Here is a 27,150-nt window from a genome sequence, read left to right as displayed (position 1 = left end):
AAGTGGAAGTGATGTATTCCCACTGGAGAGGGCGTAAGGTGTGCCACTTGACAGTTTGGACAGGTCTGGAGTTCATTCTGCCTGAGGTGCTGTCAGTGTTTGCTAGAGAACCGAAGGAGTACCTGCTCAGAGCATTTTTCCCACTGACGGAGGCTATAGAGGAGCACGGGTTTTAAAATCCGCAGCCACCAAGTTCAATCCTGGCTGTGCCTTGTACCAGCTGGGTAACCCTGGGCAAGTTGCTTAATCTCAGAGTGAATGTTTATCTGTAAAATGAGGTTAATAATTTCTAAATGCTGGTTTATTGTGAGAATTGTAGATAATGCATGTAAAGATCAGAATGTGCTCAATAACCAAAGGCAAAGCATGATCAATATCATAGTTTTTCTACATTTTTATTTTCTGCCTTGGTGAAAATTTTGTGATTCGACAGTCTCAGAACACATGGAACCATTATGTGTTTCACAACCCATAGTGGGTTTTACACTTTTGACGGAACTATCATGTTTCTGACAATTACACTCTCTTGCTTTTTGCTTTGGGAAGTTGGGGGAATTTTGGCCTCCCCTGCATCTTGTTCCACACTTGTCAATTAACAGATGCTGCTATGATGGAAATCAAATCAGAGTGTTGCCTTCGAAGTTCTCAGCACAGGCCAGTGGGTAACGGTAACGCTTCCTGACCCAGCTTAGATCTCCAGTAGGTCAGTGTTAGTGTCACAGGTGTGTTTTCCATGCGCTTCCAGCTTCATCCCCCATTATTCCTGGGGCAGGGAGATGGGCAAACACAATGGAAGAGCAAGAGTGTGATTAAGAGGAAAAGGCAGTAAAACTGCCAGCACACACTAATGTTAAAGTTGCCTTCTTGTCCACAAGCCGAAAACCTAACAAGCCCACCCTGAAACAGCTGATGAACCACAGGTTTGTGGGAAAAATAAAAAGCCTACTTTGCCAATGAAATAAGGTAACATGATCCATCCTACTCGGTTTTGTAAGTACTGTTACCGTAGCTACCCCATGAAAGCTTCTAGTCCCTTCCTTGAGTCAAAATCTGGCACAGGTGCATCCCTGGGCCGCATGCCTGGCCCTAGCAGCAGTGGGAGGCTGGGAAAGTCAGTATCTACATTTTTAGCTACTGTAAGTGGAGATCATCATTGCCCCCACATTGAGGTTCATAAGCTAGGAGATTCCCTGCATATAGGAAAGGGTTCAGATGCTGAGCAGACAAACCTAACAATAAATGTCCAATACCATCCACAACAAAGACACCATCAACAGAGAAAAATGAGAGCATGTTGGGTGTGTGATAGTCTATAGGCTTATTACATCTCTGTCATTTTACACATGAGTTAAAGATCCAAACGCCAAAAGGTCCTTTGGTAGAGAGATGCTGGCTGCCTACCGAACATTCCCCTTCTCCCTTAGTATCGGAGCCCCTATGTTTTTAGGGGTAGTGATGTACCCAGCTAATAAACCGCACATCCCAGCCTCTGTGACAAGTAGGAGTAGTAGCTAATGAGCCAAAGCCATTGGTTGGGGCTTCTGGGGAAGCTCTGTAAAGCTGCTGTTTTGCTCTTCTCTCCTTGCCTCCTTTTGCCTTGCCCAGGACCCGGAAGCAGTGGCGAGAGCTCCAGTCACCACTTTGTGTCAATGCAGCAGTCCTAACACTGGAATCCAATTCCCAAGGATGGCAGAGAAGAAATGCAGAAAGTCTCTTAGTATCTGATGACCTGTTGAGCCAGCAGCCTTGGACTACTTAACAACATTCTTCTTTTATGTGCTGGAAACATATATATATATATAACCTTATTTAAGCCATTGTTACTTTGAGTCTCTGTTACTAGCAGCTGAAGGTAGGAAGGTAAGTCCTTAGGGATACCAGCTGTCTTCAGCTCGAGTGCTTCTCTTCTAGTAGTCCAAGATGGCATCATCCTCTGGTGCATAGGAAAATCCCAGGAATGCACTTGAGGCCCCAGAACTGCTGGCCACAGTGTCGGGAGTGCAGCCAATGGACTTTGACACAACTTCCTGGGTGAACTCTGGGTCAAAGTGTTTCAAGTCAGCAGGTCCTGCCTGTGAATATAAACCAATGGTGAGATGGGAACACTAGGGTGAGAGCTGCCAAAGGAACTCACGTGCCCTGAGAGCGGTTGTCGGGCCTCCCCACCGAGTGCCTTGTGGACATCCATCTCTAGCTATCACTTACCCATGTGTTTACATTAGTCGTTTTATTCCACATGGTCCACCAACCACATATCAATTTGTCTAACCTCCTGGCACCTTGCCTGCTTCATACCAACCCTCAGACCGGTCTAGTCAACATACACTTACTGTCTATCAGCCACTGTTCACGACACTGGGAACACAGGGGAACAAAACAGAGTGAGCCTCTGCACTCATGGAGCCTGTATTATGCGGAGGGTAGGAGGGCTGATAATAAGCGTGTACAGAGACAAACAACCTGGGGTGTTGACAGGCCTTATAAAGAAGATAAAATAGGGTAATATGGTAGAGAGCAACTGGCTGCTTTTACCGTTTTGGAGGAAGACCTGTGTGTGAGATTGTAAAAATGGTGACAAATCCTGCATTTGCCATCCAGAGGTGGAGTCTGTCTCTCTATACTTTTAATACGGGTTAGCCATGTGACTTGTTTGGGGCAATCTGTTACCAGACGTGGTTCAAGCAACGGCTTGAAAGACGCACATTGGGAGTTCTCTCCTGCTGCGCTCGGAACCCAGGCCACCATGTGAACAAGCCCAGGCCAGGCTGCTGGAGGGTGAGAGGCCCCAGAAGGAGAACCCAGTCGCCCCAGCTGCTGGCCAACTGCCAGCCATTTGAGTGAGGCAACTCTAAAACCAGTGACATGAGAGAGCGCAGCAGAGACCAGCTGGCCTGGCTCAGGCCAAAAAAAATGCACCCCACCAGCCCAGAGAATTGGGGCAAAATACCCACTTGTTGTTTTAAGCCATCTAATTTGGGAGTGGCTTGTTATGCCACATGAGCTAACCAAATCAGCCCCTTTGTGATGAAGGCACAGCAGAGGAGAATGCTAGACCACCTGGGCTTTCTGAAGTAAGCAGGTGAACAGGCGGAAGGATCCACATATGTGCTCGAGTGTGCAAGCCTTAGGTCGTAGAACCAAATAGACCATGGTTTCTGGCTTCTCAAAAAGGCCACCAGGCACAGTGGTCTCAGCTCAGGGCTGAGTTCCAAGACCAGAGTGTAGATCCAGGCCCTGGCTCTAGCTATGGTCCTAGACAAGAAAGACATGATTTGTTTTCTAGAAATGATAGCGATGCTAAAGATACTTTTCCAAGGTCTCACAGGGGTGGGTAGGTGGCAGAACAAGGAATCCACACCCAGCATGTGTTAACGGCCATTCATCGCATTCTGTCTAGTATTTTTTACATTATTCTCTCTCCAGGGTATATGTTCAATATTATCCTCAGGGTCTTTTTTATATTCCCAGATAAAGAAATTTTTCAGGTACCTGGACTGAGCATATCCTATCTGACAACCATTGTCAAGAATTAGGAGCTCAAAGGTACGTTCATGAGCAGGTAATTCAGAAAGGCCGGGTGTCAATAGTGAGTTCCCACTGGCAGTGTTGACATAACTACGTGGATGGGCGGGGCTTCACACTATCGGACACCTGAGACCTCGAGTGGCCGAGAGACCCTTCAATGTCTGCTTCAAATGGGGCCCCTTTCATGCACACTACTAATTAACATACTAATTAACATCCAAACACTAACCACAGTCACTGTAGATCAAAGAAATAGAAATTAAGACAATATGAGGTGTCATTTTTTACATAACAAATTTGCGAAGTTAAAAACCATTCCCAACTGCACATGTTGCAGAGAGTCAGACAAGAATTCTCCAGCAGACGCTGCAGCAGGAAGTCAATTCTACTCCCCACCACACAGTTAAAGCAGTAGGAATCAAGAGCCTAAGGGCTCCTGGCTGGCTCAGACTGTGGAGTGTGTGACTCTTGATCTTGCGTTTATAAGTTCGAGCCCCATGTTGGGTGCAGAGATTACTTTAAAAAAAAAAAGGAGCCTAAGAATGTTCACATACTTTGACCTGGTAATTCCCATCCTGGAATCCATCTTAAGGGAATAATCAGAACTCTGAGCAAAGATACACACTTAAAAGGGTGCCTGGGTGGCTTATTCAGTTAAGCGTCCAACTTTGGCTCAGGTCATGGTGTCACAGCTTGTGGGTTCCAGCCCTGTGTTGGGTGCTGTGCTGACAGCTCAGGGCCTGGAGTCTGCCTCAGATTCTGGGTTCTGTGTCTCCCTCTCTCTCTCTCTCTCTGCCCCTCCCCCGCTCATGCTCTCTCTCAAAAATAAATAATTTAAAAAAAATTTTTTTAAAGATACGCACGTAAAGGTGTTCATCAGTATGTTATGATAAAGAAAGAATGGTAATAACATAAAGTTTACCATTAGGAGCATGGTTGAATAGATTATGTTACTTACCAACATAGGGTTGAAATACTATGTAGTCATTTAAAATGATACTTATAAAGTTTTATATGATTTGGGGAAATAATTACATAGATTTTAGCAGAAAAGAAAAGGTAAGGGGACAAAATACCTCTATATATAAAGTATGACCTGCATAAAAAACACATAGAAAAGGACCGGTGGGAACACACCAGTGATGGTTTCTCTTGGGCATTTAGATAATAAGCTTTTCCTCCCTGCTGCTTTAAAAAAGCTTTATTAGGGGCGCCTGGGTGGCTCAGTCGGTTAAGCCTCCGACTTCGGCTCAGGTCAGATCTCACGTTCGTGGGTTCAAGCCCCGCATCAGGCTGTGTGCTGACAGCTAGCTCAGAGCCTGGAGCCTGTTTCGGATTCTGTGTCTCCTCTCTCTGCCCCTCCCCCTTTCATGCTCTGTCTCTCTCTGTATCAAAAATAAATAAAACACTAAAAAAAAATAAAATAAAAAAGCTTTATTAAATGTTTATTTATTTTTGAGTATAAATGCTGCCGAAGCAAGCACAAAATGTTTATTTACTTTTGAGAGAGAGACAGTGAGAGCCAGAGAGAGAGGAAGATACAGAATTCGAAACGGGTCCAGGCTCTGAGCAGTCAGCATACAGCCTGACGTGGGGCTCAAACTCACAAACCGGGAGATCATGACCTGAGCTGAAGTCAGATGCTTAACCAACAGAGCCACCCAGGAACCCCACCTCCCTGCTCCTTTAAACTCTGTTTTATATATTTGCTACAATAAATACATGTCATTTTTATTATCAGGAGAAAAAAAACGAAACACAGAAAAAGACATTTTTATAGGGCTTGATTCTGTCTGAGTGTGCTATGTGACAGTGCTTGCTTTCTTTCTTTTTGAGATTAAAAAAAATGTTTTATTTATTTATTTTGAGGGTGGGGGAGGGATAGAGAGGGGGAGGGAGAAAGAATCCCAAGCAGGCTCCATGCTGTCAGAGTGGAGCCCAACCCCAGGCTCAATCTCACGATGGTGAGATCATGACCTGAGCCAATATCAAGAGTTGGATGCTTAATGGACTGACCCACCCAGGCACCCTGAGATTTTGTTTTTAAGTAATCTCTACACCCAACATGGGGCTTGAACCTACAAGCCTGAGATCAGAGTTGCATGCTCTACTGACTGAGCCAGCCAGGCACCCCCAGAGAGCGCTTTAAACAGGGTAAAGGGCTCTGCAATGAGGGTTATTGGTGCTGAAAATGAAGGAGGGGCTGCACGGCTCGTCACACAGAGCTGGACTGGCCGTGGGACTTCTGGGTCTTACAGCCAGTTCTGCCTCTAATTTACCGTGTGGCCACAGACATATCACCGAGCCTCTTGGGCCCTTGGTGTTTTCCCACCTATAGAAAGAGACTTGGCCCAGACACCCTCCAAGCTCCCACCAGCCCTGGGAACCCGGAGTCTGGAACATGGTGGCCTCTTACCACATTTGGGTTGAAGGGTGGAGTCAGCCTCTTGTGGTACAGGTCATCCCAGTTTATGGGGCTGAAGAATACATGGTTCTTTATCTCTAGCTGCAGGAAGAAGGTGCTGATCAGTGCTCCCCGTAGCAGCCTCTCGACCCGCCACCCCCATGTCCCAGATCTCCCCCTCTACTGGGAAGTGGCTGTCGAGCCCTAAAACCTTTACTGGGAAAGTAACCTGCATGTCCTGCTGGTTTCCTGGGAAAAAGGGGTGTTTCCCTTCACCATTGTCTAGAACCCAAACCCTTCCCCCACCCCCGAGCCTTCATTTATTCTCAACTATTTACTGAGTGCCTACTCTGTGCCAGCACCATGGTATGCTTTGGAGGTGTGTCCACGAACAAGATAGCAGGACCTGCCCTTGGGGTTTTAGGGTATCTGGTACCCCCACCCACCTGCCTCAGCTCATCTTGATTCTTCTAGAATACAATCCAAAGAAAAAGACTTTAGGGAAGTAAAGCCCCAAGAAAAGCTGCAGTTTCCCAGAGACCCAGAATTTAGGGCTCCGCCTTCGGCATGATTCACTACTTCTTTTCTAATCTGAGCCAATGTCAGCATCAAGTGCCTCCTATCCCAGCGGGACCCTCTCTCGATCTGTGTTTTGCAAGGGATGATTCTCCAGCTCCCTACATCACACCCTCCCTACCCTGTGGACTTGTTAAAAAGCCAGATCCATGATATCTTGAGTCCCAAGAAACAGATAACGATGGTTGCCTTTAAATTAAGGAACCAGGTCACTAGAGGGACTTCTGAATATCCTTCGAATTTTGATCTATGTGAATGTATACCTTATTTGAAAAATCATACATATTTTTTAAGATGCAAATTTCCACCTGGAAGAAGGGGACCAGTCTTCATGAAAGTCCCTGTCTTTAAGCTGGCCAGGGATGCCCTAAATACTGTTATACTTCACAGGATCTGGCATGTGGGGCTGTGGGCACAAATGCTTAAAAAGCACTTACTATGTGCCAGGCACTGACCTAAGTGCTTTGTATATATTTAATGTATGTGGTCTTTGTAGCAGGTATGAACTAGGTGCTATATTGCTGATGGGGAAACTGAGGCTTAAAAAGAGAAGTTTGCCCCAGGCTCTGCAACTAGTAAGGACTAGAAGAGTGGAGGAGGGATGTGGACCCAGGTGGTCTGTCTCTGCCAGAAAGAGAAAGCAAACTTCCAGGGAGAAAAGCACTGTGGTCTTCCTCTTACAAATTCAAATGGTCTTTGGTTGACTCAAAAATGTAAGTTTATTTTTCAAGTGCTACTTTAATTTTTAAAAAATCATGAACTCATTGCAGGAACGGACAGTGTATTATTCATTTCTATATCCTGAGTGCCCCGCCTGGCACTGGCAAAAAAAAACAAGTCCAGTTCTCTCTCTGCATAGAAGCCAGAGGAATTTCTTAAAACTGAAATTGGGTCTTGCTACACCCCTGCTCAAAAACCCCTAAAGTATACTATGCTTCTTGCTCCTGCCAGGACCTTTGCTCATGCTGTGCCCGGTATCTGGGACACCTCCTCTCAGCTCTCTGCATGAGTGGTTCCTCTCATCCTTCAAGTCTCAACTTAATTGTTATCTCCTCGGAGTGGACTTCCCTCACCATGCCAGTGTGAATTCACTCCCTCTCATTATGGTCTATCTTAGTTCATTTATTTCCTGGTACTTGTCACACTCCACAATAATTATATACCATGATGTCTGTTGTCTGCACTCCCTCAGTCAATTTAATAAAGCCAGGGACCCAGCCCATTGAATCCCTAGCCCTAGCTTGACGTCTGGTGCATAGTGGGTGCTCAGTAAATACTGGTTGAATAAAAGAACCAGACTAAAGGAAGTAATTCAGCAGCAGCAGCAGCTGTGAATTTCCAGAGGAAGGAGTTAGCAGTGCCTGGTTTTAGAGGGCAGCCGGACGCACACCACTGTGCTTCTGAGCCGCTGCTGCAGGCTGCTGAGCGCCCCGTGGGGGCCAGGGGGCCACAGGCAGTTCACCTACAAAGTCTGATTTGGAGCCCAGCCGCTGCCTCTGGTCCTTGTGGAGAAGGCCTTGCAGGAGGTCGCAGGCAGCCACCGTCCGGCCCCCAGGGATCTGTAGTGGCTGGTGCATAATATTCTCATACATCTGGGACACATCTTCGCTGTAGAAGGGTGGCTGGAGAGAGAGAGAGAGAGAGAGAGAGAGAGAGAGAGAGAGGGAGAGAGAGGGAGAGAGATTGAGAGAGAAGCTGGAGGCTCATCCACGCCAAAGGTGGGTAAGGTCTCAGGGAGTGTTGGAGCAAAGCCAGGTAATGGGAAGATTTAGCCAGACCGTGTGTTGTGTAATGGCTCACGTGGCCGGCTGCAGAGAGACAGAGACCTCTGGGCTGCAGGGAAGGCTGAGAGGGACCCCCAGGAGCATCCCCCATCCCACCTCTTAGCCCAGCTGGGGCACCAACTCTGCACTTTGCAGAGTTAACACTATCCCCTTTGTCATTCCAGCCCACCCTCGTGGCCGTCTTTGACGACAGGTAGTAATTTGTTGGATGAGAACACAAGGCTCAGAGAGATTAAGCCACATGGCCAGGAAAAAGGCCAGGCCCCTGGATGTGCCCAGAGCCCACTCTTGCCTGACGCTCTTCGTCCCCCTCCCCTCCACTGGCTCTTCTTTCTCCCGACTCCACAGAGCCTGCTCTTTCACACCCCCAGGCTCTGCTGGCAAAGCTGCCCTGGAGCCATGCCTGTGCTGAGGGGAGTCTACACAAGCCTCCAACTCAGCAGGTAGCCTAGGATGGGGCTCAGGGCTGGTTCCACAAATGACCAGCCTTGGGACCTTTCTGGGCCTCAGTTTCCCTCTCAGTAAATAAGAACAACTCCCTTTCCTATAGTGGCAGTCTCCAAGGGCTGTCTCAAGGTGCCAAAGGGTGTGCATGGGTGTTGTAAACGCCGCTGCAGTGTGTTGTGAAGTGCTGAACTAATATTATTGAGAAAATATACATACTCCTTACATCCTCTTATTTAGCTTGGAGGAGAGAGAGAGCTCTTTAGGTTCCTCCAGGAGCCTGAATGGCCACACAAGGGAGAGATCCGCCCCCATCTCTGCCCGGAGCCACATGTGCCTTGCAGATGATGACCCGCCACTCACCAGGCCGTGCAGCATCTCGTAGAGAACGGCCCCCAAGCACCACCAGTCCACCGCCCGATCATAAGGCTCTTTGCGAAGCACTTCCGGAGCCAAGTACTATGGAGAAGAAACACACTTATCTGAAAGACACTCAGCCTCAGTCTCCCCATTTGTTTTATTTTTATTTTTAAAAATTTTTAATTTTTTAAATGTTTATTTATTTTGTTTTAATTAGAATTTTTTAAATTATTGAGACAGAGAGAAACAGAGCATGAGAGGGGGAGGGGCAGAGAGAGGGAGATACAGAATCTGAAGCAGGCTCAAGGTTCTGAGCTGTCAGCACAGAGCCTGACGCGGGGCTTGAGCGGGGCTCACAGACTGTGAGATCATGACCTGAGCCAAGGTCGGACGCTTAACTGACTGAGCCACCCAGGTGCCCCTAATGTTTATTTATTTTTGAGAGAGAGAGAGAAACAGACAGAGCACAGCAGGGGAGGGACAGAGAGATAAGGAGGCACAGAATCCGAAGCAGGTTCCAGGCTCTGAACTGTCAAGCCTGATGTGGGGCTTGAACTCATGAACCATGAGATCATGACCTGAGCCGAAGTAGGACACTTAGGCCACTGAGCCTAAGACTCCTCATGTGTAAACAAGGCACTTGGAAGAAAAGACCACCAAGGGTTGCCCCTACTGTGGTGTTCACTTGGCTGTGCCCATATGTTCAGTCAGCATCTACTTGTCAAAGGCCTACTCTGTGCATAACCCTTTGCCTACGTGCTGAGGACTTAGGGGAGATCAGGCAGGACTGCCTTGTACAGTTGTATGTGTTGTGCACCATACAAAAGTACCAAGCAAAAGGGGAAGGGGGATGCAAGCTTGGCTGTGATCAACTCAACAAGCCATAACCCTAGTATAGGGCTATATATCTAGCAACTTTATTACTATTTAATGGGGTAACTTTTTCTAAAGAATCTGCCCGAGGGGGTGCTTTTATTTAGTTTGCACAAAAGTATCCAATTGGTGTCCTGGGAAGGGGAAAGTCCAGTGCACTGGGGAGACTAACGGTAAAGTGTTAGTAAACATGCCCCGTACTTGTACTGGAAACCGTACTAACAGAGAGATGGACAGGAGTCAGGAAAGAAAAGGGGACACTTGAGTTCATATTGACAGATGAATGTATGTCACGGAGCCGTGCCGTCCAATGAGAAGAGGACCTGCGGCAGAACAGTGCTTTCTGCCAAACCCAAGGGCTTGGTGACCTCTTGGCCTGGCATCTCTGCCATGAGGAAAGGGATAGCAAAAGGCAAAGCCATTTTGAGAGATTGTGTGGGCCGGGGAAGGACAGGAAGTTACACAGACCTGAGCCCTGGGTAGGGCTCATTTAACCTCTGAGAATCTTAGTCTCCTCCTCCATAAAATGGGGTTGCAGGATCCCTCCGTGGGGCCTCTATTAAGGTTGTGTGCTAATCCGTGTGTAATATGTATATGTAGATGTGCGGGCCTTAAGCAATGGAGAAACTATCGTTACTCTTGTCTGTGCTTTCGGGCATCGCAGCGGGGGTGTAGTTAGGGAAGAGATGACGTGCTGGGGCCACATGTCTCCTACACAAGCCAGGGTGCCCTATGCCTTGCTCCTTGCCCCTGACAATGTCCAAGGAAGGGACGGCTGGGCTGGCAGGCTTTGGGACACCAGCTCTGCCCAGAAGACAGCCCTCCATACACAAAGGCAGACAATGGCTCCTGCTGGGAGTGGTCACTAGTCCGTCAGCTGAGATCTGAGACCCAGAGTCTTCAGCATATGGAGAACAGAGCCATTGAAGTTGTGTCCCCTGCTGACCAGGAGGAGCTTCTGCCCTGCGGCCTGTGCCTTCCAGCCCCCACCCAGACATCTGCCCACCGGGAAGTCCTGGTGGCACCAGGTCCAAGGGGCGGGGGGAGTTCAAGGAAAGGCCTCAACCCCAAGGCTACAGGGACGCCTTGGCGGGACAGATAGACACGTATGAGCTACTGCAGAGACCCACAGATTTGAGCTCTCCAGGTTCTTGGTGGCTGGCAAGTGCACTTGCAAGGCCTGATCTTAACTGTCAGGCCAAGCCCTCCTGCTCCACACGGCCTTCATCCTGGGGGGCAGGGCTGTCCCATATGGCAGCCACTTAGTCCGTGTGTCTCCTGAACACTTGACGTGAGGCTGATGTTGGCTGAGGTGGTCCATGAGTATAAAATATATTCTGGATCTCAAAGACTTAGAAAAAAAAGAAGAATAAACTATCTCAACAATTTTATATTGATTGTACGTTAAAATGACAATAGTTTGTATATATTGGATTAATGAAAATGTACTACTAAAATTTACTCCACCTGTTTCTTTTTACTTTTTATTTTTAAAAAGTGTTTATTTGTTTTGAGAGAGAGAGAGGGTGCGAGAGCATGTACAGGGGGGGAAGAGGCAGAGAGAGAAATGGAGAGAATCCCAGTAGGCTCCCTGCTGTCAGCTCAGAGCCCAGCACAGGGCTCAGTTCCATGAACCACGAGATCGTGACCTGAGCTGAGGTCAAGAGTTGATGCTTACTGACTGAGTCACCCAGGCGCCTTTCTTTTTATTTTTAAATGTGGCTCCTGGAGACCTTTACACTGAGAATCTGGTTTTCGTGGCTGTTTCCGTTTCTGTAGGTCTGCATTGCTACAGAGCTTCACCAGCCACTGCCGGGGTCCAGCAGCCCCCTGAGCTGATGCCCCCATTACACAGACGCAGAAACCAAGGCAGAGTGCACAGCCAGCTCAGGGCAAGGGCTTTGGTGAAAGGAGTGACCACCGGCCCCCCACCCCCCAGGGTAATCTGTTGGTTCTAAGCTCAACCACTCATGGCTTGACCTCTGACCTCTACAAGGTCTGGCTTACCTCGGGGGTGCCACAGAACGTGGATGTGGTCTCCTCGGGCTCTATACCCTCCTTGCAGAGGCCAAAATCCGTCAGCACCACGTGTCCCTGCAGGGGAGGGTGGATGGGGGCAGGAGAGTGATCTAAGCTAAAGGTAGGGTCAGGCCTAACCCCAGAGCTCAGGTGCCACACCCCAGGCTCTCAGCTGTGGGGACTTATGCCTCTGGCACCAGCTATAGGCTCCCCTTAGAGACCCATAGCTTCTGGACTGGGCATCAGGTGCAGTACAAGGACAAGATGGGGAGACGGCATTTCACGGTCGGCTCCCAGCTTATCACAGACTCAGCCATGCTCTACAACATGCTGGGGGCCTGATGGTGGCAGCTGCCCTGACTGAGGGCTGGAGGCTCAGAAAGCACCCAGGCAGCTGGGCAGGGGAGTGGCTGGTGAAGGTCCTGGAGAGAGTGGATAGTGTGGGGCTCTGCTCAGATCCCCTCTTTTAGAGGCCCATCCTCCACACTGGTGGGACATTGCCCTCTCCCAAACTTATGCCCCTCCCAAGGAGCAATCCACACCTAATGATGGGATGATGCAGGACCACAAAAATCCAACCTCCTCGCCCTAATTTGGAACAGTTCTAAAGAGTCATCCCAGCTCAGGCCCTCCCCGCCCCTGTTAGGTCAGCTGAGGCCTCCTCATTTACAACCACAATGCAGGTGGGCCTCCCCCTCTGTCTAATCCTGCCTTCTCACCTCCTTAAAAGTGGATCTCTTAAGAGCATTCCCCAGTAACCATCTGAATTCAACATTCCATCTGTTTCCAGAGAATCCAGTCTAGGACATGGAGAGACTACAAAATCCAAGAGCCCCCACCTGGCTCCACCCCTGACCGCACCGACCTCAACCTCATATACACAGACATGCACGCGTGCATGCAATGTGCACTTACATGTGTGTGCATGAGCGTGGGTACACATGCACACATACTTGAATACATCCCTACCCATATGCACACATGTACAATGTGTGCATGCATACTCATAAGCACACAGCACACATGTGCACCTATGCACACACACGTGGACCAACCTGGCAGTCCAAGAGAATGTTCTCTGGTTTCAGGTCCCTACAGAAAACAAGAGGAAAGAACACTGTGATGTCTCAGCCACACAGTGAGGAGAGCTGGGACCCTAGAGCCCCGGCAGGAGGACTATTCACGGAGGCTCACAAACATGTAGGCGGGAGGCCCAAGCAGAATGGACACTTGATCCTGGAAAGGAGGACCCCACTCTACTCCCACCACTGGGCTGTCCTCCTCAGACAGAGGACCAAGGTCACTGGGGTTTCATCAGGACCTAGGGGTCCACACAACCCCTGGCATTTGCAGCAGAAGGCCTAGGCCTGGCTCTGAGCCACAGGCAGGCCTCACCTGTAAATGATGTTTTGGGAGTGCAAGTAGCCAATGGCGCTGGCCACCTCGGCGGCGTAGAACCGGGCCCGGGGCTCCAGGAACCGGCGTTCCCGCTGCAGGTGGAAGAAGAGCTGGAGGGGGAGGAGGTGGATGAGAGGGTGTCCGGGTGCGGGGGCTCCTGCTCCCAGAGTGCAGGGTGGGGGGCAGCTGGCCAAGGCACCCCCTCTCTGAGCTGCAATGTACTCCAATGAAAAAGGGCACCCTGGCCCTCACCCCACAACATAGTTGTGTCCAAAGGGTCAGCAAGAGAGATTAATTCACATGAAGTGACAGGTACTGGGTTCTAGGCTCCAAGCCAGACCCCTTCACATCTCTTATCTCATTTAATCTTCATGACTACCTTCTGGGTATCAGATATGATGCCAGTTTCACCTAAGAGGAAACTGGGAGAGGCCAGGTGACCTGCTCCAGGTCTTGCAGCTCATAACTGACAGAGCAGCCATTTGAACCCGGGTTATTCAAACATGTGTTTTTCCTCCCACCTGGGCAGTAAGCTTGTTATAGCTGTCACACTGAGCCCAGTCTAGTTCTGTCCGCGGGCCAACTGCTTCAGTCTACTTTGCTGGCCTGCAAAGACCTTACCTGCACCAGGGGACTTAGGGATGCAAAGCAAAAACTCCCCTCTTTGGTATCAGGCCAAAAGTCATGAGGTCACTTGCCCAGAGAGACAGAGTGATTTCCGGGACGGAGCCCAGTTTATCCCAGCCATGCCTCTGGGTCACCAGGTGGCCTCAGGTCTCGGTTTACAACAGGGACCACCCCCACCCAGTGGCCTGTGGTATAAAATGGGGACATTGGAAATCTTGGCCACAGAGCTCCGCTAACACTGACCTTGCCCAGGTGTAAGTGTCTGGGCAGCTTCGTGTGGGGCAGTCAAGAAATGCTCTTGGCTGGGAGCCAGACAGACTTGCATTCAAATCAGCAGGCTGGGTGGTCTGGAGCAAGTGAGTTACCTCCCAAGCCTCGGTTTCTTCAGCTACAAAATGGGTCTGTTGTAAGGATGAGGTGAGATCATTCCGGAACCTGATACACAATGGGCATGTAAGAGCCAGCCCTGGGGAGCCTCCCTGCGGGCCCACCCACCTCTCCCCCGTTGACATAGTCGAGCACGAAGTAGAGCTTCTCGGGCGTCTGGAAGGAGTAGCGCAGGCCCACAAGGAAGGGGTGCTGCACGCTCTTCAGGAGAACGCTGCGTTCCGCCATGATGTGGTTCTGCTGTGGGGTCATAGACAGGGGCCCAAGTCACAACCCAGCACAACCCCGCAACTCTGGCACAGCCCACGTGGCCTCACAGGTGGGGGCTGCTGGGCCCAACGCCTTCTCATGCCCCCTCTCAAATACCCGCTGTGGCTCCTTATTGCCTTCAGAGCCAGGATCCTTGCCTAATAGCCAGGATTCTAACAGGCCGGCCTCATTCCCAGCCACAGCAGGTAGGCACAGCTCCAGCCCCTGTGGGTCAGAAACCCCTGCCGCTCCTCTCTGCGATGACAAGGAAAGCATACGTGAGCGCTGCGTTCATGCTTCTGTTCATGCTGTTTGCCCTGCCTGGGCGTCCTCTTTTCAGACCATCAGGAGTCAACGTTCCAGGCCAGCTGCCAGGCCACCTCCTTGGCAAAGATCTCTCCCACCTGCCCTCTTGATGTCCTGGTTAACATTAATTCCCTCTCCCAAATCCTCCAATTGACATTCAAGCCTCTCTCAGGGCCTGCTCTATCCCCCTCATGGGGCTGGCATTAAAGAGACTCAAGTCAGCTGAAGCACCTAGAACTCCGGGATGGCTGTGAGTTTGAGGGGCCTTTGGAGAGTATCAAGTGTGCCCCCAACACTGCACAGATAGGGAGACTGGCACCTAGACAGAGTGGAGGACCTGTCTGCCAAGGAGCCCTGGATTTCCCAGGTGAAGGCAAAGGGCTGGGACCTTCGTCCTGAAGGTCCTACGGGTGAGTCAGTTGGCTTGCCCTTCTTGAGAAAGGTCAGTGCCACCTGGCTGCCCCCTGCTATGTCCACCACTGGACCCAGCCTCATATGTCCTCAGAGTTGGGACCCAAGAGCTTGGGAAACCACCCTAGCCTGGGGTTGAGAAGCAGGAGGGGAAATGCCCGTGCGCAAGCGCTGGTACCTCTTTCTTTTGTAGGATGGACTTTTTCTGTAGCACCTTCACTGCGTAGAACATCCCATCAGACTTGTGCTTGGCCAGTAGCACCTGAGCAGAAGCACAAACGCAAGGCCCCACAGGGGACCTACTCCTCTGAACTTCCAATTTCTCGGGAGCCCCCAGCTCCAGCCCCACGTCCGTGATTCGGCAGGCTGTGAGCTCCCGCTTTGCACATGCAAGTGACAGGTGGAGGGTGGAGGAGGCCGGGGATGGGAAGACCCAGGCCTCCTAGCCTCACTGTGTCACTCACCTTGCCGGAGCTCCCTTTGCCAATGACTTTCAGGAAGTCAAAGTCGGTGGGCCGGGCACTGGGGGAGGGGGAAAGAACACAGGTCAGCATTTGTGAATTTGGGGAACCTGGCTCCTGAGATCATATCCAGGCTTCTTTTTAACTTTGAAGCTGGGGAATAGAGGAAGCTTTCCAAGAGCCAAGCCTCCTCACCACTGAAGCATGCCATGGCCTCCCAGCCAAGAGGGCTTTGTGGACGCGTCCCTGCCCCTGGGGACCCACAGTTGAGCAACCAAGAGGCAGGTGGAGGAGAAAATCAGACACAGCTGCATAGAAGACAAGGGATCTAGCCCCCAAAGCCTGAGAAGGGCCTGAAGGGTGGGGAGTTGCTAACAAGGCAGACTTTGGGGTACATTTCAGGCACAGGGCTCAGTATGGGCAAAGCCTAGGGAAGCAGTGGGAGATAAAGCAGGGGGACAGACCTGGGCCCTAGATAGCAGAGGGTCTTGACAATAGACCAGAGAACTTGGATTTTATTCTAAAGGAAAAGGGAGCCAGGTACAAAGGGAGTCAAGGAGGAAGAAAGTTGCTTGAGACCAGAACTTACTTTGGGTTGGCTGAAGGCCCCAGGTTCACATTCCCATTGGCCCTTGAGGGCTAAAGACATTTACAGAAAAGTTATTAAGATCATCAGGGACTGTGTTAGGATCCTCAGCCCCTTCCGTTCCTCTGGTCTAGGCCCTGCTCCCTTCTCTATAGGCCTCCCGGCTTCCTCCTTCCTTCTTTCCACTCGTCTACCAACCCACCCAACCATCCACTGTCTCACCTGCTCCTCCTAACAGCCTTGAGAGGCTGCTGACTATTGTGCCAATTCTGAGGGTGAGGAAACCGAGAGCCCGAGAAGAGCCATACAAGGACTTATAGGCAGCTCCACCGGCATTAGAATCCATGGGTCTTCAGGGATAATCCCAGAGTTTCTCCACACCATTTTCTCCTTGAAGCTCTTTCCCAACTCTGTGCCCTACTTGCCCTGCAAATAGCCCACTTCTGTGAGCTCAAAGTGACCCCTGTCAGGCCCTTAGTCTTGCTCTGTGTCGGCCCACCAGGCTGGCCTGTGTGTCCACAGACTTCCCCCAGTGTGGGAGGAAGTGAGCCCCCTGGTGGTGGGTGAGGAAACCAAGATCCACTCACCTGAGGGCTGGAGCTAGAGTCCATTCTGTCACAGTGATCAGGGGGGCTCTGGGGGCACAAGGGGGACCAGGCATGAGCGAGCTCTTGTTGGGGAAGGAGCACGACCTGTCTAAAGCTTTACGCATCACTGCACTGTCCACCCCTCCCTGGCCCTGTGCACCTGCCATAGCCCCAGCATCTCCTACCTGAGGCCAGTGACCCCTGCACAAGGACTGAGGTGCCCTGGACCCAGCATCTTTAGCAAACAACTCAAGAGGGAGCCAGGGAGAATGGCCAGGGTATCTCTCCCAGGCTGAATCTTTTCAAGGATTGGGTACAGCCAGGACAGCAAGATCCCTGTGAGCCAGGGCAGACCCAGAAATCCAGGATGGTAGGGCTGGAAGGACCCTTGCAGAGCACAAAGTCCTGACTCTTGCCCCCCTTTCACAGGTGGGGAAGCTGAGGTCTAGAAAGGGGTTTGCCTGGGGTTACACAGTGTGTGAGGGGCAGGCTGGGCTCCCCAGGATCCCAGGCAGGCATGTTGTGACCCCAAATTCCTGAAGACACCCTGGGCTGGGATCTGTGTCATATTGACTATTACCTCCCTGCCACAGGACTTCTACCTAATGCCTCTGGAATGGCAGCTCTCTTGGGGGCCTTGGGCCAGATCCATGAAGAGACCCAAACCTGGCTAGTGTCTCTTTGAGATCAAATAGTGAAGAGGGTGACCAGTGGGTCTATGTGGCTAGGAGCACAGCGTTTTTCTGCCTGCTGGCCTGCAGGGTGAAGGAGGCTGGTGGGTCCAGACCCTGGCACAGGATGCCCAAGGCCCCGCAGACCCACCCGTTTGGAAGGCCAAGGCCAAGAACCCTGTTGCTCATAGAGGCTGCCGGACCTGTACATCCCAAGACCCCAGCCTTGACCTGCTGTGGGGCCTGTGCTGCAGCCTAGCCTCTCTGGGTAGAAATCACCCTCTTTACAGGGCAGGATCCTACAGCAACCACCCCATGACCTTCTTGGGAGCTGACAAAGTGACCACAGGGGAAAGGAGGGAGTCCCCCAGCGCAGGCTGCACCAAGAGGCCCCTCCCTGTGGGGCCATGAGAGAATGAGCTGCAGAACTGCCTGAAAAGGAGATATAGCCTGGCTCCAGCCAGTGCCCCAGGGTCGGGGCTCCCCCGGGGGCCCACCACATTGCCACACCCTCTCCTGGGCTGACCCTATAAGCCCCTTTGCTAGGCCCTGGCTTCTCCAGCCCCACGTACCTGCACAGCCTGAGGAGAGGCCCCCAAGAGAACCAGCAGTTGGAGCTGAGGACAGTCAGGGGACAAGAGAGCCTCTCTCTGTTCTCCCAACAAGGGCTGAAGTGTCTGTGCCTGGCGCTGGCCCGGCCCCAGCACCCAGCTCAGAACTCCCAGCAGCAGCAGAGGGCTGTTGATGTCACATGGGATCCAGCAGTGCTTACGATGGGACCAGAGACCTCTGTTCCCTCGGGGACATCGCCTCCCCCTGGAGGGTGGGTGGAAGGGGGTGGGCAACAGCTGCAGGAATGCCCTGCTTACGCTTGGGGCTTTTTAGAATGCGTGCGAGTGTGTGGGTCAGGCTGTGTGTGTGGTGTGCATGAGTGTGTGCACAGGTGTTTCGTGCCTTGATGTGCTTCAGTGTGTCTGTCTGGTCTGTCCATGTGTCCCTGCACGTGGGGACTTCTGTGTTGGTGTGTGTGAGTCTATGTGTAGACAACTGCATGTGTTCTGCTTATTACTGTGCATTGATGTGACTGTGTATTTCATCTTGTCAGTGTCTCTGCGTCCGTAACTGTGTTCTCACTGTGCCTGTGTATCGATGGGCTTCCGTGTAATGAGTCAACGTGTCAGTATCAGTGTGTATTTTTATATGTGCTGATGTGTTATATGTATGTGTGTGAGTCTGCGTTTGTGTCTGCAGATGAGTATAGGTGTTAATGCACGCAAGTGACCACATGTATAAGCACAAGTGTGTATCCAGGTTGTTGTGTGTTCTCTGGTGTATATCAGCGTGCGTGTGTGTGTGTGTGTGTGTGTGTGTGTGTATGTGTGTGTTGGGGGCTTGTCTGTAAGAAGACACGCTCCCTGGGGCCTACCCAGCCTGGTGCAGACAGACCGTCATAAGGTGCCAGAGACCTCAGTCAAGGCAGCTTCCCAAGCATCTACAGATGTTTCAGAGCACAGGCATGTGGCCCCGTTCAGCTAGCCTTGGTCTTTGCCTGCTGAGCACTTGGCCATTTGGGCCCTTCCTTGCTGGCGGTTCCAGGACTCTGGCCCAGTATCTCCAGGGCAGAACAGGTCGGCCCACAGCCCTCCAGCCATGTGAGTGGCAGGAAGCAGGGTCCCACCCAGCACCTCAGTACTGAAGGCCTGGCTGCATGGTGCAATCCTTAGGAACTCATGGGGTCCTTTCCTCTCCCCAGGAGCTCATGAGGGTTGTTCTAAGGAATGAAATCTTTGACAGGGCCTGACCCTGCCCTTGTCTTTCTGGAACTTTCTGTGTGACTATTTTATGCCACACTTCAGCCTCTGGAATTCACCACAATGGAGGGATCCATGGGGCTGGGGCTAAGAAGGTTGGACAGGAAGGGACCTGAGCCCAGTGGCCTCAGGGGTTCTCTCTGGGCTCTGAAGAGCAGGGGACCTGGGGGTGGCAGCAAAGAAACCCAAGTGAACAATATCAGAGCTTTCCATCTTTCAACAAAACAGAACTGTTGAACCAATACACAGATGGGCAGGATGTCATGTTGACAAAACACATACCCAGAACAAGGACATTTCTTCTCAGTAACGAGACCCTTGTGGGGCCTTTATTCAGCAGCACCGCTTAGAACAGGAGAAGAATAGTGGCCATAACCCTAATTGAAATGCCCCACTCAGCACTTCAGAGCACCCGCTGCTGTAAAGCCCCCTCTCTGGACCTTAGGTCCTTCTCCAGATACGGTTTGGCTTCTCTGTTCTCCTTTTCAGTTAAATTCCTTGAAAGAGTCATCTGGACTCAGTTTTCACGCCTTCTCCTTTTCTCTCTTGAACCCATTCCAAAGAGGCTTTAATCCCAGCACTCCATCAAAGCAGGGGGCCCGTGACCCCCGCGTGCCAGAGCCAGTGATGGCTCACCGGTCTTCCCACTTGGCTTTGGGAGCCCCTGGTTTCCTTTCCACCTCACCAGCTGCTCTTTCTCCATCTCTCCTGCCTCCTCTTTGGCCACTGGCCTGTCCCAGGGTTCAGTCCTCAGACTTCTATCTATACTTGTTTCCAAGTCAATCACAACTGGTTTCATGGCTTTGAGTACCAGCTATACACTCGACAATTCCCAGACCTTTCTCCCTAGTTCCGACTCCTTCCTGCACTAAATCTTGGGTTATGTATCTAACTGCTCCCTTGGCAACTCACTAGTTGGGTCCCTGGAGCCACCTTACTTGTAACACATCCAAAACAAGAATCCCGACTCATTTTTTCCACTCAGCCCCAGCCTCCTCCCCCCTCCGTCTTCCATTTACCACCTGCTTGGAAGTTCAAACTGGCAACTTGGAGTTCAATCTAGAAATATGGCACCCTCGCCTACCTGCAGTCCACCATGAGTCCCCATGAGGCTCTACCTTCAAATTAAATCCAGAAAGCACTGCTACTCGCCAGCTCTGCAGCAACCTCCTTGTCTGAGCCAACGTCACCGCTTGTGTGGACTATTGCAATAGCTTCCCTACTGTCTCCTGACGTTTATCTTTACCCTCTACAATCTTTCTCCATCCAACACCAGAGTTCCACTTAAAAAAAAAAACCTAAATGAATCACGAGCCGGTTGCTCGAAAACTCTGGTTGCTTCCTGTCACACCTAAGATTAAAATCCAAAGTCTACCATAGTCTGCAAGATTCCCTGAGACCTAGCCCCTGTCACCTCTCCACCTTCATTCCCATGCTCTCCCTCTCACTACCCTCTGGCTTTCTGCTGTCACTCAAACGCACAGATGCCCTCTGGCCTCCTGCCCCTGGCATTTACTTTCTGCTCTGTCTAGAATGCTTTCCCCCCAGACTTCTGCATGGCTAGGCTTCCACTAACATCCCAGAGGTCTCTGCTCAAATGTCACCTCTCGGAGAGGCCTTTTTCGATTATGAGTGACTGATTATCCTGGTTTGTCTGGGACTCAGGGTTTCCTTGGATGCGAGACTCTTAGTACTAAAGTCAGTACAGTCCCGGGGCAGACCAGGATGGCTGGTCACTGTAAGGCACGACGCCCGCCCACTCCCGGCCCACCTTTTCTGTTTTGTGTTTTATTTTATAACATGTACCACGCTGACACCTTATCATCCACTCTTTATTTTCTGTCTTAAACTAGGACCTTGGCTTCATGAGGGCAAAGGTATTTCTTGTTCACTGTTGAATCCCCAGCACGTAGATAAGGGCCTGCTATATGACCAGTGCTCGGTACATATTTGACTAATGAATCAGGAATGAGCTGATAAGATCAATTATAACACATACATAAGATGGAAAATGACCCAATTGAAAAACAGTAGATAAGGCTTTGTAAATCAAAATGGGAATATGTGTGTGATATACTGTCAAGCAAAAAAAGGACTTCTCAAAATAGTAGGCGTACCAGGGATACCATCTTTTTTTAAAAAATTATTTATTTTTGAGAGACAGAGAGAGATAGTGCGAGCAGAGGAGGGTGAGAGAGAGAGGGAGACACAGAATCTGAAGACAGGCTCCAGGCTCTGTGCTGACAGCTCAGAGCCTGGAGCCTGCTTTGGATTCTGTGTCTCCCTCTCTCTCTTCCCCTTCCCCACTTGTGCTCTGTCTTTCTCTCAAGAATAAATAAACATCAAAAAATTAAAAAAAGAAAATAAAGACATGCATGCACAGATACATTTGTGTATAGCCACCAAAAAAATGGCTAGAGGGTTGTGACCCAAGGTGACAGTGGGTTAGGCTAATTTTTATATTAGTACCTTTGTGTGAAATGTCTCAAGTTGTTGCCGTTCACTTAACACTCTGGCACTGGGGCCTGGGGAGAACTCTGACACGCGCACTGCCCACCACACTCCCATCGCCTTGACCGGACTCACTCCTGCGCAGCTCTCAGCCTATGGCTGCTTTCTCTCCTGCATTATTGTCTTCTCATTTTCTGGCCAGAGGCTGGGCATCAATACCTTCTCTTGACTATTCAGACCTATAGGGACCCCTGGGAACTCTGAGGCCCAAGTCCCTCCCTGAACCTGCGAGTCTGTCCCTTCCTCCTAAGTGCCCCCGCTTCGGCTTGCATGCTTCTGTCCCACCAGTTCATGAACCTGTGCACTTGTCCTTGGGCCTGCTGGATGCAGTGCAGGTGGGGGTCACACAGTTCCCTGTCCTTGGCACACTGCCCAGACCATTCTGGTCTGCTCGGCTAGCCCTTCACATCCAACCTCATATGCTTTCCCCAGAGGTCTTGCCAGATCACCCCCTGGCCCCCAATCCCATAAACTCTTGTCCTCTTCTTTGGGCCCACCACTGTTATTACACTTGTCTTCACTCTGCTGGAATTTATTCATTTACATGCCCATCTGCCCAGTGCATACCAATGATAGACCAATGACAGTGCAACCAAGTGCCAGCTTGGTCTTATTTTGTTCCCGCAGCACCAGGGGTTAGAAACCATCATTATCCCTGTTTTGAGGAGGAGGAAACTGAGGCATGGAGAGGTGAAGCGGCTTGATCAAGACCTCTACCTAGTAAATGGTCTCACTGGAATTTCAGCCCATAGTCTGACTCCAAAGCCTGTGACCTGGAATCTCAGGGAGAAGTTAGGAATTTAGAAGACGAAGGAATAAAGTTAGAGGGAAGGAAGTGAGGGTGTAAGTGGATTAATTAGGAAGAAAGGAAAGTAGGTGACCCAGGAGGCAGAGAGGTAGTTGAGAGGGAAGGAAGGAAAGGAGGGAGGGGGAAAGAAGCTAGGAAGGAAGGGAATTAGGAAGGAAAGGAGAAATGAAGGAAGAGAATTAGGAAAGAGGGAGTTAGGAAGGAAAGGGAGGAAACTGGTAGCCAGAAAGGAAATCACCAGGTAACTTGCGTGTCGGTTTGGCAGCCCAGCAGGCCGGCGGGCAGGGGTTCTGCTTACGCCTGAGCCTCTCACCTGAAAACTCTGGGTCCAAGCTCAGGTCCTGGGGAGCCGCCCTGGGCACAGCTCTGCCCTCCTGTCTCTCTGCATGGTCCCTCTGACCTGAAACCCAGCCCTGGCTTGCCGGACAACCTTCCCAGCTGGGAGCAACCTGTCACCCACTTCCTTGGCTCCCAAACCAGCCAGGAGCTAGCTGCCAGGCCTTTCGGTTACTAATTAACCTTGGACCTGAATCAAGATGCCCGGCTGTACCCACTGGCTTCGAGACGGGCTCTGCCCCGGGGACCCTCTGAACTTTTAAGAGCTACTGCACAATTCAAGTTGTGTGACCTTGGGCGAGTGACTCCAGTTCCCTGAGCTTCATGTGGATTGATGAGGGTACTGTGTGTCCTGCCTCACAGGGAGGGTCTCTGAGGCCACATTTGTGTTCTCTGAAATGCCCCCCAGGTTCAGCTCAAAGGCTGGTCTCCCACATCACCTTCCCTGACTCCACCAGCTGAATCGCGTCCCCTCTCCCTCCGTGCCTGGAGGACCTGCCATTGAAAGGGCTTGTCTCACACCACTGTCCTCTCCACCCCTTCCCTGAGGGGGACCACCAGCCTCTGCAGTTAGCCCTTCCCCGGACGCTTCTGGGCACGGAAGGCTCACTCCGTCCTGAGCCAGCCCATCTCCTGATGACTCAGGCACGCTCTCATGCTGAGCCAAAACCTGTCGCCCAGAGCTCACCTGCTCTGGCACCGCGCGGGGAACCGTCCTGGGAGGGGAACCGCAGCTGAGCTGAGCCCCATGCTCCGCTCTGCCCTTCGGAGACCTGAGGCTCAGGAACCAGGGCTCAGCTCCTCCCAGCTTGCATGGAAGGAAGGCTTTGTCCTGGTTCATCTGAAGCTGCCCGGACTGAGGGTTCTAACTCAGGGCAGGGGCAGCGCCTGGCCCGCTGCACAGCTGGGGAAAGTTCTGCCCGGTGACCCCTCCTCCTTAGGCAACTCGGGATCTGTCACGTGGCTTCCTCCATGGCCTTTTCATTAGGGGGTCAGAAACTTCTAGCTCATTCTAGTGCCTGAAGATCCGCTGCTCTCCGGTGCCCTGGAGGAGGCCCGCTTGCCCTGCTCACCACCTCCACCAGCACACACAGCACCAACCATCAGGCCTCCGCCCAAAGAGGGGCAGTGACTTGCCCATGTGCCCAGAGCAAATCAGAGCCAAGCCCTGGGTCCTGCCTCTTCCCTGAGCTGCCCTGCTTCAGCTCCACCAAGCTCCTCCTCCCCTGCATTCCCAAAGCTGGTTTTTAACAACCTCACATGACGGTGTTGCATAAACCATTTTTGAAAAATTTCAGCATATAGAAGAACGTGGAGTGAAAAGTGAACGCTTGTCCTTGACCCATCTTCAATCTCTTTTCCGGAAGTAACTGCTGTTAACTACATGGTGACCGTCCTTCCAGACCTTTGTCTACAACTTATATATCTTATACTAATTTTCCCAGAAAAATGGGCCATACTTTACATATGCATAGGAACTCACTTCTCACACACATCTTTCCGTGTCAACGCATAAGAGATTCAGCTTTTTTTTTTAAACATCTGCTTCACATTGTATAGTGTCGGATTAATTTCCGTATCCCTGTTCTTTATTTACTGTTTCATTGCTGTTGGACATTTAAGCTGCTACCAGTTTCACAATAATTTTAACAAGGCCGTGGAGAACTTGGTTGTGTTAATGTCCTATGGCCTTGTGCTCCTGTTTCCGTCTGATAAACTCCTGCCGGTGGGGAGGGCTGGGTTCATTTTTACCTATCTACCAAATTCCTGTCAAAAGCTGTGCCAACTGACATGGCTATCAGCAGTGCTTGAACTTGCCCTTCCCCTCCACAATGTTGCAGAAAACAGCCAGGCCACTCCTGCGGCCAGGCCGCCACAAGGGTGCCTCTCTTCCCTGTCCTCCTCCTCCTCCTCCTCCTCCTCCTCCTCCTTCCCCTGCCACCCTCCCTGCCCCCTCCTCTCCCTCTGGCTGGCTGGACTCTGTTGTTTGGGTATCAAGGCCAAAGCCATGTTTTCAGGGATGAGAAGGGGAGCCAGAGACTGAACCAACGGGAACCCACCTCCGTGGATATTTCCTCCACCTTGACGTTCCTCAGCCCACCTTTCTGTGCTTTGTCGGCCCCCACCCACACTCCTACCGCTTCCTCCACCTGCGCACACCCTCTCTCTCACCTGCAGGTTCCTCTGCAGACAGAGGGGATAAGGCCACAGGATCCTTAGAGGAAAATCTGTCACTCACATGGGCCAGGCACAGGACCATTGGGCCAGTGGAGTTCACGCAGGCCAGAGATTGGCCCCAGGTTTCCTTAAAAAAAAAAGAAAAAAAAGATTTTTAGAAATGGATGAATATACAAAAGTTTAAAAAATCAAGTAGGATGGATGCCTGGGAGGCACAGTCATTAAACATCTGACTCGGCTCAGGTCATGAGCTCACTGTTCTTAAGTTCAAGTCCCATATCAGGTGAGCACGGGCCCCACTTCGGGTGAGCCCCACCTCTCTCTCTCTCTCTGCCTCTCGCTCACTTGCACTCCCTCCCTCTCCCTCTCTGTCTCTCTCTCTCTTCCCCCAACTCCCCAAATCAAATAGGACTATGAGGTTGATAATGAAAAAGATCAGGTCCTTTTCTACTCCTCAACTTTTTATTTTTATTTATTTAAAAAATTTTTTTCTAATGCTTTATTTATTTTTGAGAGAGAGAGAGAGAGAGCGAGAGAGAGAGAGCGTGATCAGGGGAGGGTCAGAGAGAGAGGGAGACACAGAATCCGAAGCAGGGTCCAGGCTCTGAGCCGTCAGCACAGAGCCCGAGGCGGGGCTTGAACCCATGAACCGTGAGATCATGACCTGAGCCGAAGTTGGACACTCAACCGACTGAGCCACCCAGGCGCCCCTCTCTTGGGATTTTAAACATTATCAAGTGGACTCCTTTCTATTATGGAACATGAACCTTTAGATCTCACCCATCCAAACTCACACTTCTGCTTTTCCTAAAGTTAATTAATACTGCCTCCTTTGATGGTTTGAAATACCGAACACACACACATACACACATACACACACACACACATTCTCTCTTAAACTCTGTTAGAGCTAAAATCTCCTCTTAACACAATAATATGGCAGTTTTGATTCATTCGTTGGTTTTGTTTTCATCCTTCCTGGAGCTTTTCATTCTTCTCTTCTCACCTGGACACTTGTTCAGTTGTCAGCCTGGCCTTCCTTCCCATCACTCTGGACATGCCCTTCATCTCTCTCCTTGTTGGATGTCCTGCTTCATGGATCCTATGTTTTCTTTCTTCCTTTCTTCCTCCTTCTTTCCTTTCTCCCTTCCTTTCTTTCTCTTCTTTCTTTCTTCCTTCCTTTCTTTCCTTCTTCCTTCCTTTCTTTTTCTTTCTGTTTTCTTTCTTTCCTAATTTTGAAATTGTGGGTAAATCTATATAACAAAATTTGCCACCTCAACCATCTGTAAGTGGATAGTGACATTAGGTACATGCACACTGTTGTACAACCATCATCATTATCTATTTACAAGACTTTTCCATCATCTCAAAGAGAAACTCTGTGGTCAGCAAGCAATAACTGTCCATTCCCTTTCACCCCAGCTCCTGGTAACCTCCAGTCTATTTTCTATCTCTGTGAACATGCCTATTCTAGATCTTTCTTGTAGGTGGAATCATGCAGTATTTGTCCTTTTGTGCCTGGCTTATTCCACTTAGCATCATGTTTTCAAAGTTCATCCATGTTGTTTAGTCCTTTTAAAAACATGTTTATTTATTTGACAGTGGGGTAGGAGCAGAGAGAGTGGAAAAGGGAGACAGTCCCAAGCAGGCTGCCAGCATGAAGCCTGATGTGGGGCTCAATCTCATGAACCATGAGCCGAGACCAAGAGTCAGACACTTACCCGACAGAACCACCCAGGTGCCTCTGGGTGTAATCCTTCTTTACGGTTGAGTAGTACTCTGTTGTACGGATGTCTACCCATTCATCTATCAGTGACACTTGGGAAGGTCCACCTCTT

At 50.6% G+C, this 27,150-nt stretch overlaps 1 protein-coding gene across 3 annotated transcripts; it reads right to left on the bottom strand.

Annotated features, from left to right (window-relative positions):
* Positions 1-376: 376 nt before the first annotated feature.
* SGK2 (serum/glucocorticoid regulated kinase 2) lies at positions 377-25,438 on the bottom strand. Of its 3 annotated transcripts, none has more exons than XM_029918881.1 (13): positions 25,307-25,438; positions 16,998-17,045; positions 16,414-16,463; positions 15,828-15,885; positions 15,542-15,625; positions 14,506-14,637; positions 13,381-13,493; positions 13,041-13,077; positions 11,974-12,060; positions 9,097-9,192; positions 7,972-8,127; positions 5,942-6,031; positions 377-2,072 (listed from the first exon to the last, which is right to left on the bottom strand). In XM_029918881.1, the coding sequence occupies exons 2-13, from the start codon at positions 17,019-17,021 to the stop codon at positions 1,908-1,910; spliced, it is 1,092 nt and encodes a 363-aa protein (XP_029774741.1). In that variant the 5' UTR covers positions 17,022-17,045; positions 25,307-25,438; the 3' UTR covers positions 377-1,907. The 3 variants fall into 3 exon arrangements, with proteins under 3 accessions (XP_029774741.1, XP_029774740.1, XP_029774742.1); XM_029918880.1 differs by lacking the exon at positions 25,307-25,438 and adding an exon at positions 23,112-23,185; XM_029918882.1 differs by lacking the exons at positions 15,542-15,625; positions 25,307-25,438 and adding an exon at positions 23,112-23,185.
* Positions 25,439-27,150: the final 1,712 nt, after the last annotated feature.

This window comes from Suricata suricatta, chromosome 12 (assembly GCF_006229205.1).
Source record: "Suricata suricatta isolate VVHF042 chromosome 12, meerkat_22Aug2017_6uvM2_HiC, whole genome shotgun sequence".
NCBI classification, from domain to species: domain Eukaryota; kingdom Metazoa; phylum Chordata; class Mammalia; order Carnivora; family Herpestidae; genus Suricata; species Suricata suricatta.
The sequence above is the reverse complement of the archived record's forward strand: the minus strand, read 5'-3'. Positions and strand labels throughout refer to the sequence as shown.